Source organism: Opisthocomus hoazin, chromosome 13 (assembly GCF_030867145.1).
Source record: "Opisthocomus hoazin isolate bOpiHoa1 chromosome 13, bOpiHoa1.hap1, whole genome shotgun sequence".
NCBI lineage: Eukaryota > Metazoa > Chordata > Aves > Opisthocomiformes > Opisthocomidae > Opisthocomus > Opisthocomus hoazin.
Window position 1 is genome coordinate 22,710,968 of NC_134426.1, and position 19,362 is coordinate 22,730,329.

The window sequence follows — 19,362 nt, forward strand, 5'->3', positions numbered from 1 at the left end:
TCCACATGTAATTGCAGATACCTCATCCTCAGGCTTCAAGAGTTTCCCAAGAGACCACCGCAGCCAACTTTTGTTCCTTGACAATGTTATTCACCTCTTTATACAGTATCTTAGTCTTTACTTTGAACACTACTGAATATGGAATAGACCAGTTTGCCTTGAAGTAGACACCTCTAATAGCCTGAAATGAAATAGCTGAAGGCAAAGTAGAGTTAAGAGGAAAACAAGAGAGGAAAGAAAAAAAAGCAATGGTTTGCAGCGCCCAAGTTCATTTGGTCACATAAAACACAAGCTATCATATCACTGCCAAAAAGGAAATTGTTAAATGAATGACACATTTACTTTTAGCTCACACACAGAGATTCTCTCAGCAATCGGAACGAAGAATCCCACAATGCTAAGCACCCCTATGTATCCACCTAAAGCATCGGATGCTGAAAATGTGGGCTCTCCTTGATCTTCACGATGCTTACGTTAAAGAGTGACAGTGCTGTCCAGGTATCTCTGAGAAAAGCAGAGCTGCAGGCTGACTGTCTGGCTGTAGATTCGGACACTGCTGCTTCAGGTTGCTAATGAATCATGTTTGGAAAGCCATACAGAAGTAACTTTAGCTACTCCCGGGTGAACATGTAGGTTCCGGAGTGCAAGACAACAGCTAACACACAGGGAGAAGTCACCTACCCATCCAAACCAATGCACCACTGCAACCAGGAGCTCAGGTGACAGTTCTCAGGTCACCACAGCACGATCACCTTGGGAATAAATGTGCCGGTTCTCTAAGTGGCAACTCTCATTGCCTTCACGGAAAAAAAAAAAAAAAATCACCAAAATGAACCTCATTCACCATCAGAGCAGAACACAGAGCTCAGAGAAAGACCCTAACAACAGCAAGTTCCCAGGTCACAAAGAAATTTTCATCGGTGTATGAATAATGCTGCTGAACAAAAATATTTGGAAAAAATTAAACTGTCTTAGTGTCTGGCAAATAAAAAAATGCTGTCAGCGGTTTGTGTTTTTGCCAGTGAAAGTTGATCCAGTCATACCATGGTACTGGGAACTAAAATTCGAGGCACGAATGCAGAGGAAGAAACAAATTAAAAAAAAAAAACAAACTCAGCATACAGGTAATGGGAGATTATGAAGCATTTCCAAAAGGCAGAAAAACTCTGTTTTACTGAGTAGCCTCCACAAATCTGCAGGCCAGTAGAACACAGTTTTGGAAAGCATGGCAACAAACTGGTTACCTGATGAATTTTATTATGCATCTCAAGGGATGAGAGATTTAAATTTTTTGAGAGCTTTTCCAAGAAGTTACACTGCAAACATTCAGATAGCATTCACTGAATCTCACTTCCTTGTCCCTTCTGGGTAACAGCACATTTTTTTGGCCCTTATTAAAAGCTTCAGTGTCAGACAATTTCACTGGCAGAGCTGTTCTTCAGAATCTTATTTGCATGACTGAAGCAAATCCAACTAAAATAATGCTTCCTACAGTAAACACTTGGTACAAAAAAATGTTTCAGAGATACCTTTTTGGAAAACAAAGATGATTCCACAACTCCCATTTAGCAGGAATGGGTTAGGAAAGAGCTCTGTATCAGGAAGAATTTATGGCCATACGAGAACAGAAACGAGCACTTCAGTTCATTACAAGACATTTGCACATTTGCAGTATTCATCAGACCAGAACACACATCAGGTATTCTGGGGTTACTCTACTTACTCAATATATAAAGTCAACATTAGAAGTGAACAGAAAAGTACTTATTGCTATAGAACAAAACACTAGCATTGCTCCTACTATAAACAACATCAACTGGTAAAGAACACTATCAATAATGTTACTAACACTTTTACAACTGGCTAATATTTATTCTGTTCTGAACAGCTGAATTTTGCAGTAATTTGAATCCTATGTGAGATCAAAACTGGAGTGAAGAATGTCAGAACTGTGAAGTGTTAATCAACAACTCTTTTTACTTCATTAAAAGCTGAAAATACCCCAGATTCTTTTCTACCTCTGTACCTTTTTTTCTGCAGGTTCCCCAAAGCCTGTGGTGAAGTATTCCCTGACTGAGAATTAATAAGCAACTGTCTACCAGTGATGGAAGTGTATGATTGTTCTGTGCATCAAAGTGAGCTCTTACTGCTTTTGGATGAGTTTGTCAGTCCCAGCCTCAACAAATTCTCACAAAATGATTAAAATAGAAGTGATAAAAACATTTCCTATAGAATAAGTTCCTATAGAACAAGTTAAATACTCCATACTCAAAGACTCAACAGTTTCATCAGGGTTTAGCTGCTGCACTGAAACATAGCTATTAACAGTACAGTCATCAAGGTAAGTTCTTCAAAAACAGAGTTTTGCACTCTCAGTTTTGAAGGGCCAACTGTAAAGAAACTAGTGGCTGTGAATCTGTTTGCTGTATGGATCAATATGCCTTTGTATCTTAGGTACTCTGAAGACTACAAATCAAGGCATAGAACATTCTTAGCTCCATCACCTATCTTAATTAAGATGGCTGTTCCTGATGTTTACCTCGCCCTCCATTAAATATTAATTAAAGTATTTACAGTGTGAGGAATTACAAGTCATGTAGTTTTTGATAGTGGGTTCTTGCAATAAAAAAAAAGTTTCATATGCCAGCAAGCTACCCACCCCCCAAATACCACATTAGTATGTGACATTTGTTATACGTACTTATCTGTCCTTTTGAAAAAGCAATGCAAGAGAAATTTACAAACAAACACCCCCCTTCCATGCTAAACAGGAGATACAGATACCTACATTCTGGGGGAAAAAAAAAAAGTAATGGCCAAATATCCTAAAGCATTTTTTCTTTAAATACTTATTGGACGGTTTTCATTAGACAATTACATTTTGCTCACATATTAACATTAAGAAAATATGCAAATACAAACTCATGTTATATATAATTATTCCAAAAAGGTATGCAGTAATATCTACAGTCCATTGCTAAAAGAAGTAGGATGAACTAGATCAGTAAGTGTGAAACACATATACTATCTACATTTGTTGATAATCCTGTTATGCTTGGCAAAACTTGAAGAGCATCTTATTTTTAAACACAGCACACTTTATTTCACTTGTAAACAGACTACTTTTGACAGAAAAAAAAAAATAATAGTTCCATACAGGACAAAAGTAAGGACAAGCCATCTAAAGAAATAAAAGATAAAACAGGGCTTCAAAACAGGGAGGATGAAAGAGCCAAAAGAAGTGAAGTTCTGCTTTGTGCTATAGAATCTTTATATTCAGAGGCACAACGGCAGATGACATTTGGGACAAGCCATTAAAGCAGAGTTACCTTCAAATCATCTGCCTGTCTGTTTTTGCAGCGTTATGATTGTGGATTTCTTTCCTTATTTAAATCAGATACTAAGGTTTATACAGGTAACAGTTTGGGTATAACCAACTGTTTTTTACATGCATATCAATGCATTTCTGACACAGGATATAACACAAGAGACTAGCAGAATAAACTGCATTAGAAACCCATCAGACACACTATTAGTTAAATCATGCCCTGATGACAAAAATTGGACTGTACTACACTTGCAGAACACCTGTCACTACACCAGGTTAACTTCTCTGCAGTAGTTAAATACACTGTGCCTTGTCTAGCCAGCCACCAGTGCTGGCCCCTTCTCCTGTTTTTACCAGCACCAGTAGATTCTGGGAGACATTTCATCAATTAAATTACTGTAATGGTCATTTATGACCAATTTCTTTGACAAGGAACGAAGGTCTGCAGGCCTTCCTTTCACAGGGAAAGCAGGGAGGGGACTTTACTTACACAAATTACATTTACCAAAACTTTTTGCTGGAGGCAATGATTTGGCAGCTTAGATTTTCCCTCTGCAAGACTCCAATAACCTGCTACCATTACCAACCACTGTTAACAAAATCGTTAATCAAGTGTTCACCAGCAAGACACTGAGCCATGCCCATTTTCTTCTGTGAGGCTTGGCTGCACACAGATGGAGAACCACGACTCCATAACATATTCTTTTCCTTTCTCTTTTTCAACCTTTTGCTCCCAGATGCCCCTAAGAACAATCCAGCTCAGATGGACAGAGTTACCAATAATCATGAGTTTTGAATTGGCATATTTGCATACAAACAACATTGTAACCCCTGAAAAGGTGGCAAAAATGTTACAAGCCCACCATACCAGGTGCACCGTACCAACAGTGACACTTGTATTCAGAGTTCTATTTGTGCCAACAGCCAGCACATTTTCTTTATTAAGCTGGGGGTGGGTAACCAAACCAAACATACCATCTTAACATGAGCTCTCCCAGTGTCTAATCTACTTAATTCAGGTTTTAGTAAATATATATAGGAACATGGACAGCTAGCCTTTTTCCTATTTCTATATAAATATATACAAATATAAATGTCCTCTTAAATTTTTAAATTCAAAATTAATTTTAGTAATTTTAGAATAAGGTTTGCATTTCAGATTATGAACGACCTTACTTCATTTGTTTAAAAATTAAAAAGCACTGGAATGCAGCACTCCAGATAACCTGGTGTACTGCAGCTCTGCATATCTAGAAGAACTGCAGCTGCTGAAACTACTCACTGTTTGCCGCTGTAGGACAAAGCATCTAAGCTCACTGCAGAATGACTGCAACTTCTCTTCACTGACACTACCTGACAGGTGTGCTACTTGGCCTGACTTTCTTGTTACAAAAGTGTCTATGTGTATTATATATGTAAATACCACAAGTGAGAAGCCACCCAGTTACCATTTACCCAAGTCCCGATAAAGAGCAAAGACTTCACCAGCTACAACGTTTCCAGAAGCTGATCAGTTTTGGAAACTGAGCTAAGCTACATGTTTCCCAAGTGCTGGCTGGAGGAAATATTATGCATAACTGTACTGTAGTAATGCATGCAATAATGGTGAGGAGCCATTTGTGAAAAGCTGTGCTGCTTCATTGCTCAAGCTCATTTTTCAGTGTTTTGTTGTTCTTGCTTGATTTCACTTTAAGGAAAAACAGGAAACCATACAAAAGAAATAATTCAGCTAGATCTGACTATTTTAAAGATTCGGTGGAAGCCAAGCAGCTTAAAAGCGCTATGTTCTGTGGTACCAACTGTCCTTTACATGCAGTTAGTAGAACTGATTCTGTTCAAAGGTGTAATGTATACTCAGTACCAGCATTTCCTTCAAGAAATACTAGGTGTCAGGCAAATCTGACAGGGGGTGAAAAAGTTCTGCTCGTTTAATGCCTATCTACACAGTGTGATAAGCAGGTTTTCAGCACAAATGTACACTGTGTATACACATAAATAGTATTACTAGTTTTTATACAGTTATTTGGCAGGGCTAATTCTATGGGAATTAGGCACCTCCCATGGACATTCTTAACTCCATTTCATGCTTTATTATACATCTCAGTCACTACTCCATTTTTTGAGAACCATTTTAGGCTACAAAAATCTTTCCACTATGTTAACTCTATGACCACTACATATCAGTCCTTCTTTCCTGGACTCCTCATTGGATGCTCCCTCCTCCAAAATGGGAGATGAAATATGTTAAGTAACATTTTTGGTGGGCTTAAGTATTTTTTTTTTCCTTCATACCTGAAATTTTCCCAATTAATTCCATTGACCAAACTACAAAACAGATTTTACATGTCTCTTGACTTTTTAAATATACTTTTTTTTTTAATTACAGCCACTGTAGTTACTTCTTGTTACTTTTGTAATCAGTGTTTTCAAATGCACCTTTTTGCTTCTGAAACATGACAGAAAAAAAGCTTAACAAACCCCTGTGCTATGTATTTATTTATAAACTGATTTAGACATCATGATGCAGCTTACTGGATTCTCAGTGTACGTATAACAGAGGTTAACAAATCTGCAATATGACTTCACGTATCTTTCTCCAGTGAAACTTCTTGAATCTAATGGGCTGTTGCGAATAGGCAAACCAGGCATGTAGAGCAAAAGGCAGATTATGTATTGGAACGAATGTAGATGGAAGCATTTTCAAATAAGGCAAATGAAAAGACAGCAGCTTGAAAAACACGTTTCCAAATAAACTTTTATATGCAAAAATCTATATGCATATGTCTATATAGACATATATAAGCGTGTCAATAAGCAAACTACACTTAGGAGGAATATTACTTCCAAAGACGTTACAGCACTTTAGACTGTTCATTAACACAGTACTAGCATTCCCAATAAAAGAGTCAATTTTATTTCAAAAAGGTCACATCAATAACATTTAAATATATACTTGAAATTCTAAATAAGTACTTTTATAAAGAAAGCATCTCCAAACCATTTCTACTGATAAGAAGCAGTGAACTGGTTATTTTAGAATTCTTAAATACAATGGGTTTTTTTGTGTGAGAAAGAGATACTTTCTCTGACACTGTACAGATCAAGGAGAAGGAAAATGAAGTTTTTAGCAAACCAGTTTACTGAGAAGTGGGATTAGGGTGTGGTTTTTGTTGAAAAGTTCACTTGGAGATTTGAGTGAGGACACTCATCTGCTCTTCTGAAAAAGAGTCAGCTGTTACTGAAGAGCTGCTGGTTATTTCAGGCATTCTCTTACAGAAAAATCTCAAAAGAACCTTAGCTTCGAAATATCTACGTCCTTGACAAATCCCCTTGAGAAGGAGAGCAGAACTGCAAGTCTGGGAGTTTTGCATTGTCACTGCCTCTTTGCATTCACTCTTCAATACATAACTGGAAAAAAGTACGGAATACTTGTGCCAGTCGGGGAAAAATTGTTAGCAGTAGCAGTGAGAATCCCAAACAGGATCTCGTTTGGGATGTGACCACACTCAATTCACATCATTTGCTAATCTATACTGATATAGATCACCTAAGCTGCAGGTAAGCCTCTTTCAATTGTCTGTTCTCTTGAAAGCTTTCTGAGGTGTAATTCCCAATTTATTTGGAAAAATCAAGAACTGGGCAATGAATTACTTGTTAGGTACTGGAATTCTTTCTGTGGCAAAGGAAACAATGGAAAGCCATGTCATTCATTCTTGTAACCAGTCTGTCACAACTGGTATCAGGAATTTTCTATCAGTATCCAGAGATGAAATTTTGCTTGATTAGTGCATCCAAGAGTGATTCACGGGCCTTTCTGGAAGCAATGTAATTCCAAACCCAGGAAACTGAGGTTCTACTTCCCAACAGTATTTGCAATTGCAATGTACACGGAAGGTCTGACTGCAGTGCATACAGACAATCACAGGAACTTCAATCTGACTTACGAAGGATCCTGCAACAATATCCCAAGTTGCATAAATTTCCAGCCCTATTTAGGTTAAGTTTCACAAAACTACACAGTCTACACCAAATCCCTTTCCTACTTCTTCCCCACAGCTGTTTACAGCTATTACAGTGAAGAAGTCTTTTGTTGAAAATGGATTTTGACAGTTTTTCTTCCATTAAGAAAGAGATTGTCTGGACTTGTTGGAGGTGTCCATACAGGTGCTGGAAACACAGACTCCACTGCCTTTCAGCAAGCACGCATCAGATCACACTGGATTGTGATGTGCTTATGAGAAAATGATACTTAGGCTGAGTAAAAATGAGTGACACTCCTGGAAGTAAAATCACCATTTCTTAAGCTAGGACAAGCACCATACTGGCAGAAAGAGAGAGTGGGGTCAGTGAAAAAGCTGGAACAAGGGGAAAAGAAAAAAATGCAGAACACCAACCAAGTAGGAAAATACCCATTCTCCTCAGTGGATGAAGTTAATCAATTAGCAACTTAAATGGAAAATATACAATGTAAATAGGAAAGTGACTCTTCAATACAGAACACAGCTCTGCTGCCAAAACCTGCAGATGGAGAGAAAAGCTTCAAGACAGCGCTGTGATACATGAACAAATCAATACTTGAAGGATTTTCCTGTATAATAAATTCAAATCCCTCATTTAGGCCTTTAAATTTTTAGTTACTTTACTGCAATCAGGAATGGCTTACGTGAAACACATTATTTCTTCACTATTTTAAACCGCATTTTCTGTTTATTAGTAGGAAAAAAAGCAAAAGTGTGGCTTTGACCAATATAGGTTTTTGAGTTTGGTTATATACTTCTTTACTGAAGTTTTAGTACTAAAATCTCTTGGCCCAAGATTCCTCTTTAACCTTGCCTACTTGAAAATGCTGTCTCATAAAACTGATTTCTAGAGGCTCTACCCAAAAAGATGTTTTTACTGTAACTAATCAGACTGACTTACTAATAGTTCTGTTCGCTGCATAAGATGATGCCAACTAATTGATTAGCAGTTACTTCTGCATAATAAATCCTTTTTACCTCTTTGTAATAAATTCTAGTAATCCAACATATGACTACAAGAAATTAGCTTCTAATTTCCTTTGGAAACAATAGTCCGAACAGCCAAATGGCAAGGGAACTTACTAGCAATTTTATCATGTTCCTAAAACTTAGTAAATCATCATAAATATCCAGGTTACTCTTAGACTTGGCCTAACAGTGCAATGTCACGATGACCTATTCAAAACAGAGCTTCTGAAAGCCCTCAAACTGACCTTATCTTACTATTATCTATTGTGGTTGACTATCTAGACAAGGAAAATGGGTGCAAATGGACAAGAGAATTACAAGGCATAAGAAAGATGGAAAGAAGTTTGTCTCTGCCACATGACTATTTGATAGTACCCTCCTAGAAAGAAGCAGAGGGTTCGAATTTCTAACATAACTATAAAAAAATCATTCTTTGAAAGAAGTGCAGGAATACTAACACTCCAAATTGACTTGTTACAGAAAGATACTTGCTTCTGCTCTCCAAAGTAAGAGATTCTGCTGAACAAACCCAATGGATTAAGTAATTTCATGATCAAGTAGAAACAGGCAGTGTGCCTACTTCCAGTTCTCTGGAACACAGCTAGCAGAATAATTAGCCCCCTTGATTATTTCACTGAGTTTTTTGTTTTGACTCCTCATCGACTATGCCCAGTGAATAACATGCATACATATATTTTAATACTGTGTCACTATCTGTAAATTTAGCTTTATTTTAAAAATCATACCATTATAATAAAACAAATTCATTTATAACTCCCATTATAGACTTGGGCCCAAAAAAGAGAGAAAAATATCCTAGCATTTTAAGCTTTTAAAGAGTTTACACAAAATACTCAACTAACACAAATATGATGAACAGCAACCATTATATAGACTAGTTTTCTTCCACCTATGTATTTATTTTTTTCGTTAAGGATGTCCCAGCCAGAAACCTGAAATCACACAGATCAGCTCACTAACCGCTCACCTCAGTTTCATGACAGTTAAATTAACAATAATCAAACAACAAAACCCAGCAGAACAGGTGCAAAATAAGTCTTAAAGTAAGCTTAGTTGCCTGTGAATCATTTCTGAACTTCAAGAGGTCTACTCACTTCAAAATCCACATTGAATAAGTAAATATCACAACAGGTATCCAAATACCCTTGAAAGGTAAACATTGTAATTCATGGACCACTAGTACAGAGTTAAACTTGTAAACTCATTTTCCTTTTTGTAACTGGCTAACTGACCTCTGGATTATGTATCATATTTCTCTACCAGTTCTTTAACGACAGATGAGAGACATATGTAAGATAACTGAAAAAGATTAACAGTGTTTAAAATTAAAATTTTTCCCCATTTAGAAAAGCTTCTATCTCTTCAGTCAACTTCATAACATACTGTCAAATTCACACTGTACTGTTCAGTTTTCTGCTAGCTTCATGGTAAAGACAAATTTATTTCCTGTTTACCTCATTATTGAAGGAATTCTCTTCAATTTTTTCAGTTTCTGCCTCTGCCAGTGGGTTTTTCAGGGTCTGCAAGAACAGTGCAGCTTTCCTTTTGCGCTCTGCTTGTAGCTGCTTTTCTTTTGATTCTTTGGAGGCCTGTGCAAGCTTCTCTCTTGCTGCAGCTGCTAATCTATCCTCTAGTTTCTGCTTTGCTAAGAAAGACAATTAAGCATTAAGTTTAGAGTGAGTCATGCTTTGGGAACTCAGGTTTCCTTGCAGCAAACACACACATCCCAACATAAATAGCCAAACATCCCTCCAATCATTCTCAAAACTTTCTAATGCATCCATTCAAAGACATAATAAGGACACAGGAGCTTGAAATTACGAAATTCCAAGCATCTTAATTTATAGATATATCATTTGCTTGATGAAAAGCAGTACAAGTGAAGTAAAACTTTTTAGGCTTAAAGAAAATGACCTGAAAATCCAATCCTGGAAATTCAGTATTTTTGTCCTTTTCTATTTACAAAAGCTATCTGAAAAGTAGCACTGTAAATTCAGAAGTTTTTTCTTTACTTGTTAAAGCAATGCAAACTCTCCCATTTTGCTCTTTCCACCTATCTGATCTTTACCTTATATTTTCCAGCCCTATTCACATATATTTTAAAATGTTTAACAAAAGGCTGCTTCAGAAATTTTCAGAAACTGTTTCACCATTGTTACAAGCATCAGTTATTGTTACACGATTACAGAAAGTGAATAACCCAATTTATTTAGCTATGCACTTACTGGATATCTTGTCTAACCCTTTTCATCTTACACTTTCAACTTTTGTATTCTGTGTATGTATATGACAATGGGCTTTTTTGTTCAATTGCACACCTTTCCCAACATACAACTTATTCCAAACGTGTTTTACACTTAATCTTTATTAGCATACAAAATATTTCATATTTGCTTTAGATATGTATCACCGTAGCATACTCTGTGCTACTAACGTTTAGCAAGGAACTGCTCCTTACGAGAAAAAAAAACCCAACTTATTGAAAATGAAAAAATTAATTCCTGTGGTATAGTCATAGTTGTAAGAGAAATATTAAGTTTCTAAGCTGGTAAACACTGACAACATCTCCACTTTATTAAACAATCTCTGTTGTGAAACGGCCTTGCGGAGGAATGGGGGAAATTTGATCCCCTTAAAAGATCATTTAATTCAAATTCACACAGTACATCCCTTCTGCCCTTACGTACATAAACACAGTAACAGAAAAAACCTATACAAAGACTTAATGACATTGTATTATAAGAGTAACAAAATATCAACAAGGTGTCATTAGTCTATACGGGAGTGCTATATAACTGAAAAATAGCTGGAAGCATTTTGTTGTTCTCTGAAGAAAGTGAGAAACGGACATGCCTTTTTCTGGGCTCTGTTAATGTAATCTGGAAACTAGAACTTTAGTGTTTTACTCAAGGTTGTAATGGAAAAACAAATAAAATTCAGAAAGACCATGCATTAGGGCAAAGTACTCAACTCCAATGTGTTACAAGTTTGATTTTAGCTGAGCAACCAATGAAGACTTGGCTCTTAACAATAAGCAGGGAACTGTAGGAAAAGAAAAGAATTCTGATTCCTGTAAACATGACACAGTGAAGGTTCAAAATACCTAAAATGCCATACTTATTCACATGACAGTTTTGTAGTTTGCCTGAAGGACTCAATCTTTCATTTTGTTTTCTGTGTAACATGGGATACCTTGTTTAGCTTCCAACTCCTCCTGTGTAAGTTGAGGTTTTTTCTCTTCAGCAGCAGTAGAAGGAGTGGTAACAGCTGGAGTATGGTTTGAAGCACTACTAGCATTCTCCTGGCCTTCCTTGCCCTCTTCTTCCTCCTCATCACTATCATCATCTAATTTAACGCGGTTTTTCTCCAAGGGAAGAAGGTCATTTTCTTTGGCCTTGATTGCAAAGCTTATTGGAGCAAACGATGCTGTGAATGAATGGATAAGATTTTACACATCATTAGACTACAGTAGAAAGGGGGCCAAATTTCTTGACTTTATCCATTACTTGAACTACACCACAAAAAAAAAACACCTCGCATCATCCTTAAGTTATGCTATTCATTTTGGGGAAAAGGACAACACAATCTATTTTTTACTTTTTTCTTTTTAAACAAATGTTGGAAACTTCATTTGCCCTGTAAAGGTCTATCTCCAAGTCTTTTTCTAATACTTCAGTAGCAGCAGGGAAAAAGAAAGACTCTAAACCATCTCAGGAATTACATTTCCTAAGATGAGATAAATAAGTTCATATTCAGTCCCAAATAAATTTTAGTTTCAGTACTTCTGCTTTTCCCAAATGAACAATCTACTCTTCCAGGCTTAAGATGAAAATGTTTTGTGCTCAGGCTCCTATCTGACACACTGCTGTATAATACAGTCCCCTATGTTTCCTTCACACTAATTCAATGGCTTGTGCAACAATAGCATTTGGCAAGCTCGCAAAACAGTATTTAAAGACTTATTTCCATCTATATGAAAACTAATTACTCTGGGGAGTTAACAACACTTCATTACGGGAGACATAAATGCAAAAGTTAAGTACTTTTCCCCAAATGTCTTAGCTAGTCTTGCTGTAGCAAGTCAGGTGGTCAACTATTCCTTTCAAGCAGCCCCTACTAGTCCAACACAAAAGGACAGCACAACACATTCATGCCTGCACACTCCAAGGAAAAAGAACGCCTACAAAAAACATGGAATACCACAATAAAAAGGAAATTGTGGATCATTTCAAGCTAGGTTGTATTCATGGATCTTCAAAAAATATTAGGCATAGCTAATATGTAAGTCTGAATTAATCCTTTTGCCTCACAGAATTTTCCTTGGAAGGTTTTTTGAGAACCATTTTCTGAAAAAATACAGAATCAATCTCTAAACCGTTTATCCAAAATGCAACTTCTAAGAATGAAGAATGGAATTTCTCACACATCTCAAGCAAAGCAACTACCATATGGTCTGCTGCAATATTTGTCTTTCTCAGGATGCCTTTTGCATATATATCCTATAAGATTTGAAGTAGGGAAATTTAAATACAATAATTAGGTTACATACCAAGGTTTATAAAATATAAACTTTGCATCTTGTAATTCTGTGGTAGGGAAATAGGCTCAGAAAAAAGAATTCAGGAGTATGACAAAACAAATCCTAAAATGGGATTTTACTCCCTCAGAGGCAGAAGAAAAATCCAGTGCGGATGCTATGTCTGTCTTGCAGCCAACTACCGTATTTAGGTTACAAGAAAGCAGAATTTGTACCATATTAGAGGAAATTAAAATAAGTTTATAGGAATAGGATTGTCATGAAACAACTGCTTGGTTACATTCCATTATCTAAGTTCCAACAGATTATTATTCTGGAGCGTAAGATCCAGGTTGTCATTTACTAATTTACTAATAACACAACAACAAGAAACAGTATCATCATCTGTTGTATATTACATCCTTTTAACAGAGCATCTTCAAAGACAGGGAAGATTGCTCCTTCCCTGGGGAAGCTACTCCACCTTCCCAAAGAAGAAACTGCAGAGTATGGACAGCCAGACAACCATGGCAAAGAGCTTGGAGCTTGCAGCCCATCAAGGGAAACAAATTGCAGTGAGGACCAGGAAGAGAGAAGAATTCAAAGGGAGCACAGGTAGTAGATAAACTTATCAGCAATTATGAAAGGCACTGAAGCAGCAGGAAGGCAGCACCCATCCATGGGAACACAGGTCAAGAGTGATTTTCCTATTTCGTTTTTGTTGTTTTTTAGTGGCTTTCAGTTCTAGTTAAAAGTTTCTGCTTTCTACTGAAAAGAAGAAATTTTAAGATGTCTTTTCCTGATAGGCCAGGAAATCAGTCCCCAGGTATAAATAATTGCTTCTCCAACTCAGGACGCTAATAGTGTATTAGCTGACTTTGTTTGACTGGCTTCCAAGAGATCCTCCCATTTGTCACTCTGCTGCTATGACTGCACGAGGAAAAACATTCCACTTAGACATGAAAAGGGTCTTTTTTTCCAGCATGACTAACGTCCAACACAGGAGGACTGAGAAACTGAGTAATAAGCCTAGCATACTTCCTCTGTATGTATGGTTTCAAAGACTACTGCTTTTATTCAGAAGGAATAACTTCTTTTTGGAACAGAGCTTGTAAGTTTGAAATTACAAGAAATAAGATTCTACTGGGGTCACTGATGAAAGGCTTCAAGTTTGCACAAAACTGAAATAAAACAATTTATTGTATCAGACCATGAACACCTGGTAGTCTGATCAGAAAGAAATATGAAAGCAATCAAATTACTTATTTCAGTCCTCTTTTAATGCTTCCAGTGACAGTATTTTCCACCTGATTAAATGCTTTTTCCTACTTTCCCCCTGTCTCTCCCCCAGCCTTATTTTTTTTCTTAAGTATATGCCAATAAATATTTTCATGTCCAACAAATCGTGCTAACATACCTTTCACCAATTTACCATCACTGACAGTTTTAGAAGGAGGAACATCCTTTTTAGTTCCTGGAACTCCCTTAGCACTTGGCTCAGATGTGTCTTCAGGTGCATGTTCTTCTGCAAATTGAGTCTCACTTGGTGTATCACCAGCGGTATCTGCTGGAACATCTTCAGATGAAGATACTCCCTTTTCAAAAGAAATGTGCAAGCTTACTAACCGGGTAGTTTACAAAAGAATTAATGCAGTCTCTGTGTCAGCCATTTCAAAAATCACATTATCAGCTAATCATGTAACAGATCATTTTACATCAATATGCACTCATGACCAAAAGTCTGCTTCTTAGAAATAATGCACTGCTTCATGTAAACTCACAGGCTGCGAAAACTACCGCCCTACAGTAAGAATGTGTTGTTATTTTACAGCGAAGAAAATGTTCCTCAGCTGATACACTTTTGCCAATAACTGTTTTAAAAATTGTTTTTAAAATTAAACCCTGAAAGCATATACTTCTTTCCCAAACTTATTCTTTTAGGTCTTGATCTCCAGGGTCCAGGACAAAATGCATTAAAGTTAATTCACAGTGACAGAATGGAAGCTCATGACATTTTTTTCCTAATGTACAATTGCATGATACCTTTTTTACAAAATGAAGTTTTACAGGCATCAACACAGGTTAACTTGTTTGCTTTGTTCCAACATTTTGCTGAAGAACATTGGGCCTATCAATGTTTTCTGTGGCATTAAATAGATGCAGTACAGATGTGCTGAGATTTTCAGAAGAGTAAGGCATTACTGGTTCTACTATTACATGACCAAATAACTCAAGATAACCTCTAAACTCACAGCATAAAATTTTTAAGCAGGATATTATACAACATTAAAAATATTTACATGGTGAATCAGGGGATTACATTAAGTAATTTAACATTTAAATGAGCCTCTCTCAGTAAATAGTTGGGTTGCTTTCCACTGGCTGCTGTTAAACATACTTAACGTTGAAATATCAGGTATTGAAGAGCTCCTTTCACTGCTCCCTGCAGCCATTCCGTGACCAACAGAACTAATTTCTGAAAACCCTCAGAGGGGAAAAAACACAAGGATATCACAGACTTCATCCTGTATTTACTGAAGCCAGTAGTACAATTTCTTATTAACTTTAATGGCCAAAAGGAGAACAATCAATGGCATTAGTTGCCTATACGTACATTACCAAAGTATACAGCTAATACTGAAATAATTATTCTATAAAATTAAAGAGAATGGCATTATCTATAAAACCATGCAGCAGGAAAATATGCATTGCTACACATGACCTCAAGGGACTTAAACCAGTTTCTGCTTGCTTCTTAGCTGTACTCATTTGAATGCTTAAAACGAATCCTTTATTACTGCACTTTGGTTAGTGTACAATTTCCCCCCCAAATAAATGTTAACAAGTCCTTATTAATTACGTAAGTATTATGAATTCAACCCACTGGTTTGCAAATAAGAAATTCTAGAATAACAGTCAGCCTGTACCTTGTGGTATAAGACAATTTTGCATGTAATTTATCAATTGAATAAGATTATTCACCACAGCTTATCTTTAAAAATAGTGTTTTCAAAACATTTTTTAATATTAAAACAAAATATTAGACACAAGTGTTTCAAACAGCAAGTAGTATTGAATTTCTTCATTTTCCACAAAGCGATTTTGAGGAGTTTACCCACCGGCCTACCTTCTTCAGTTTAAGGCTCCCCAATCTAAGCCTTGAGATGACAAATGACATAGGGCCTAAAAAAAAAATAGCTCTTTCCCATGAAAAGTTAACATCAGATAATGTATTTCTGATACTATTTGCAATTTTCTTTTCAGTAAGAGAACAATCTAATGAGATTAGCTAACATGAGAATAGTTAAAAATAAGGATGCCAAGTCTGGGTATCACCTTCTAATAACACGGACTAGAAACAGCAAAGCAAGTAGGAAACTGATGTGAGATTCTGAAGCTCCAATACTGTTTCGGTCAATCATGACAGGACTCTCCTTTAACAAAACCTCCCTCAGAAAAAAGCATGCCAGAAAAGTAGTTTCGCTATTGTGCTACTGTTCTACAAAGAACCATGAGGCATACGAGCAGGTATGGTTGTTAAAAAGCTATACCTCACCTTTCTGACAACCCAACACTTATCCCAACCCTACAAAACTCTAAACCTCCACAAAGCAGATATTCTCTTGTATAAAAAGCCAAAACGTTTTCAGGTTGCCATTTTATATTACAACTACACTGAGTGGTTGCTTATACTAAAAAGCAAGAACTAAATATCACACCACCTCACATACCCCTATTTAAATACTATACAAAACTCAAAAGCAACAAAAAAAGCATTCATATCCTTTGCTGAACATTTCTCCGTAATTCAGAGTGTTACATTTTTAAAATGTCTCATGGTAACACAACAAATAAGCAAGTCCTTTTCTCACTCACACTGCATTTTTAATATACGTATACACAAACACACACGTACCTGACAGTTGTCACTGCTCTCTTTTTGAAGGAAGAATTGTTTTTTAAATTCATAATAAGCATTATACTGGTGCCATGGTTGCAGGAACTCAAATCTGTTAAAAGAAAACTGAATATGTGAAAATGCACATGAACATCGTAAATACCTACAATCGTTTGCCATCTAATTTTCTCTAGCAGATGGAATGCCAGTTGCTGTTTGGAAGCACTGTAACTTCTGCCTGAACTTCCAGAGGATATACATTCAGCGCATGCTTTCTAGAGACGTTTTTGTTAGGCTGGCTGTTTTGAGGATTTGGGCAATTTATGCTTTGGCATTACCTTTAAGTAGGTTTCCGAATTTCAGTTAAAAAAATGATAGCACTTGTCTTCTTGAGACCCGTATGTCCTGGCAATATGTTTGAAAATGAAAACCTCAAGGTTTAAAACGGAAGTTGAAATAACATTTTCTCTTACCTGAGATCATTCTTGGCACGAACACTGGTTTCAAATTTTATCCCATTTCTAGCAACATACTCAGCTAGCTTATCAATAACAGGTTGGATATCTGGAGGTGGAGGTATAATGGCAACCACTGGAGCAATTGTGCTGAAAACATCAAGAGTACATCGTTTTTATAAATGGGACATAAAAATCTTTCAGACTCTTGTTTTAACAAAAAAACATTACATAGCAGTTTGCTCTCTGGGTTCATTATGCAGTCAAAATTACTTAAATTTCCATCATGCAAAAACTTTGTAGTAGCTGAATAACAATAACTATGTACAACATCAAAGACTAAAGTGGAGGTAATCAAAGTTGTATAAACACCAGGGAACGTTACTGAGGAATCACCAATAATAGAACCATTCCTAAATACTTCACAGTGAAGTGCAGGAAAGAGACTCCTCCACCCAACCAGCAAATCTGTACGTGGTACCTTGTAGATGTTGTGGTAGAAGTCAACGCACTGCTGCTCTCAGTTGTGTCTGGGGGAGGTGGAGGTGTAGTACCAGGCGGTGGAGGTACTGTTGCTACCCCTGTAGTGCTTGATACAGTTACCCCTGCAGGCAACGCACTGTAGTAGGTGGCAACATCTATTCCTGGAGGCGGAGGCGCAAGGCAATAGGTTCCATCAGGTAGCATATAGTAACTATAATACATGGCTGCCACAGTTGCTATAAAAAGACATATTTAGGAACAATGTTATAATTAGAAAAGCACCCACTAAAAAAAAACAAACCAACCATAACATTATTGCATCAGTACAAACACACTGAGACACAACACACTAATAAATGGTATCTAATTTTTTTTTTTTTGGAGGGGGGGACGACAACGACGGGGTTTGAATAAAGAAGTGAACCAGAGAAGGCCTATTAAAAATTGAGTTAATATGAAATAATTCTTCCTGATCTAATTCACCTCTGGCAGTTTTACTCAGTTAAAACTATGTATGCATTAAGAAAGAAATGCGCATATATTTCAAAACTAACATTGAGAAATTAAACCACTAATATCGCTATATAGATATTAAATCACTATATTGTTGTATACAGACATACACTCACTTGCTGAAACCTCAAAAAGTAGACAGTTTTCCAATTTATCACCAATAGAATGAACAACTTATTTGAGCAAGTTTTTGACACTAGAGGCTTCTCCAACTCTAAATATTTATTTTTTGAGAGTGCAAAGGCTTATGGCTTGCTTTCTTTCTTTCAAGACATTATTTTATAATGCTTTAATTAGCTTAACACTTTTAAATGGCAGTCATTTCTTGTAAATCTAAAGATTTTCTGCATATAAACAGAAAGTATTCAGGTAAAATATTTCAGAGGATTTACAGTAAGAGTTTACATTTCTAGAGGCAAAGTTTAATCAACGCATTCAATTATAATGAATTATCCTCTTAAAAATGTTCATAAACCTTCCTGTGTGGCAGCATTTACTTTTTTCAAAGAATAAGTCATTGGTAAGAAGAGCAGAATAAAGACCTGTTAAGTTTTAAAGGCAGGGAGGAGCTGTAAACTTAACTTGCGCTGCTACTAAATTATAATCGCGCAGTTTGCAACATAGACATTCAGATGCAAGCCTAACATGCAAGTAATCAGAAAACTGATGAGCATTCCTCTATGGAGATATGTATTCTGATTTTAGTCTTTTTTTGAAATGACCAGTAATTTTCAATTTGTTCACAGAAACATTATTTCAGTTTTGTTAAGATTCTCTTAAGGTACACTTTTAAATAAAGATCACTTTCATGCACATTGCTCTCCATCTAATACATTCTGACAAGACCTGTAATCATTTGAGGGGTTCTGAACCTACAATGCATCAAAATCAACTTAGACCATTATGGTGACACTTATTTGCAACAACATTACCAAAAAACCAAGAACTCCATCATCAGCAGCACCACTTTGAAGTTAACACTAGTCATTACCTACAAATTTATATCATTATAAAACTCTACTGTAGTGAAGGCTGCAATACAAAATTTTCTTTCATCTCAGTAGTATCAAATGGTAAGTCACATAAATGAAAGGATAAATTACATTTCTGTATAGGAATCAAGGACTTTCAGAATTCTGAAAAGAATTAGAGGCACACAT

The 19,362-nt window shown here is 36.4% G+C and overlaps 1 protein-coding gene across 7 annotated transcripts in view; it reads right to left on the bottom strand.

Moving 5' to 3' along the window:
* The window catches only part of SFSWAP (splicing factor SWAP), a 51,857-nt gene that overhangs the window by 18,655 nt on the left and 13,840 nt on the right, over positions 1 to 19,362 (bottom strand). For all 7 annotated transcript variants that reach the window (XR_012765416.1, XM_075434510.1, XM_009932470.2 and 4 more), the window contains 6 exons: positions 17,688 to 17,925; positions 17,225 to 17,356; positions 16,770 to 16,863; positions 14,271 to 14,448; positions 11,530 to 11,763; positions 9,792 to 9,982 (listed from right to left, as the gene is read on the bottom strand). Coding sequence is in view for 6 of the 7 variants with exons in the window: in XM_075434510.1 (XP_075290625.1) it covers positions 9,792 to 9,982; positions 11,530 to 11,763; positions 14,271 to 14,448; positions 16,770 to 16,863; positions 17,225 to 17,356; positions 17,688 to 17,925 (1,067 nt within the window). In the remaining variant the exon portion in view is untranslated. The remainder of the gene's footprint in view (positions 1 to 9,791; positions 9,983 to 11,529; positions 11,764 to 14,270; positions 14,449 to 16,769; positions 16,864 to 17,224; positions 17,357 to 17,687; positions 17,926 to 19,362) is intronic.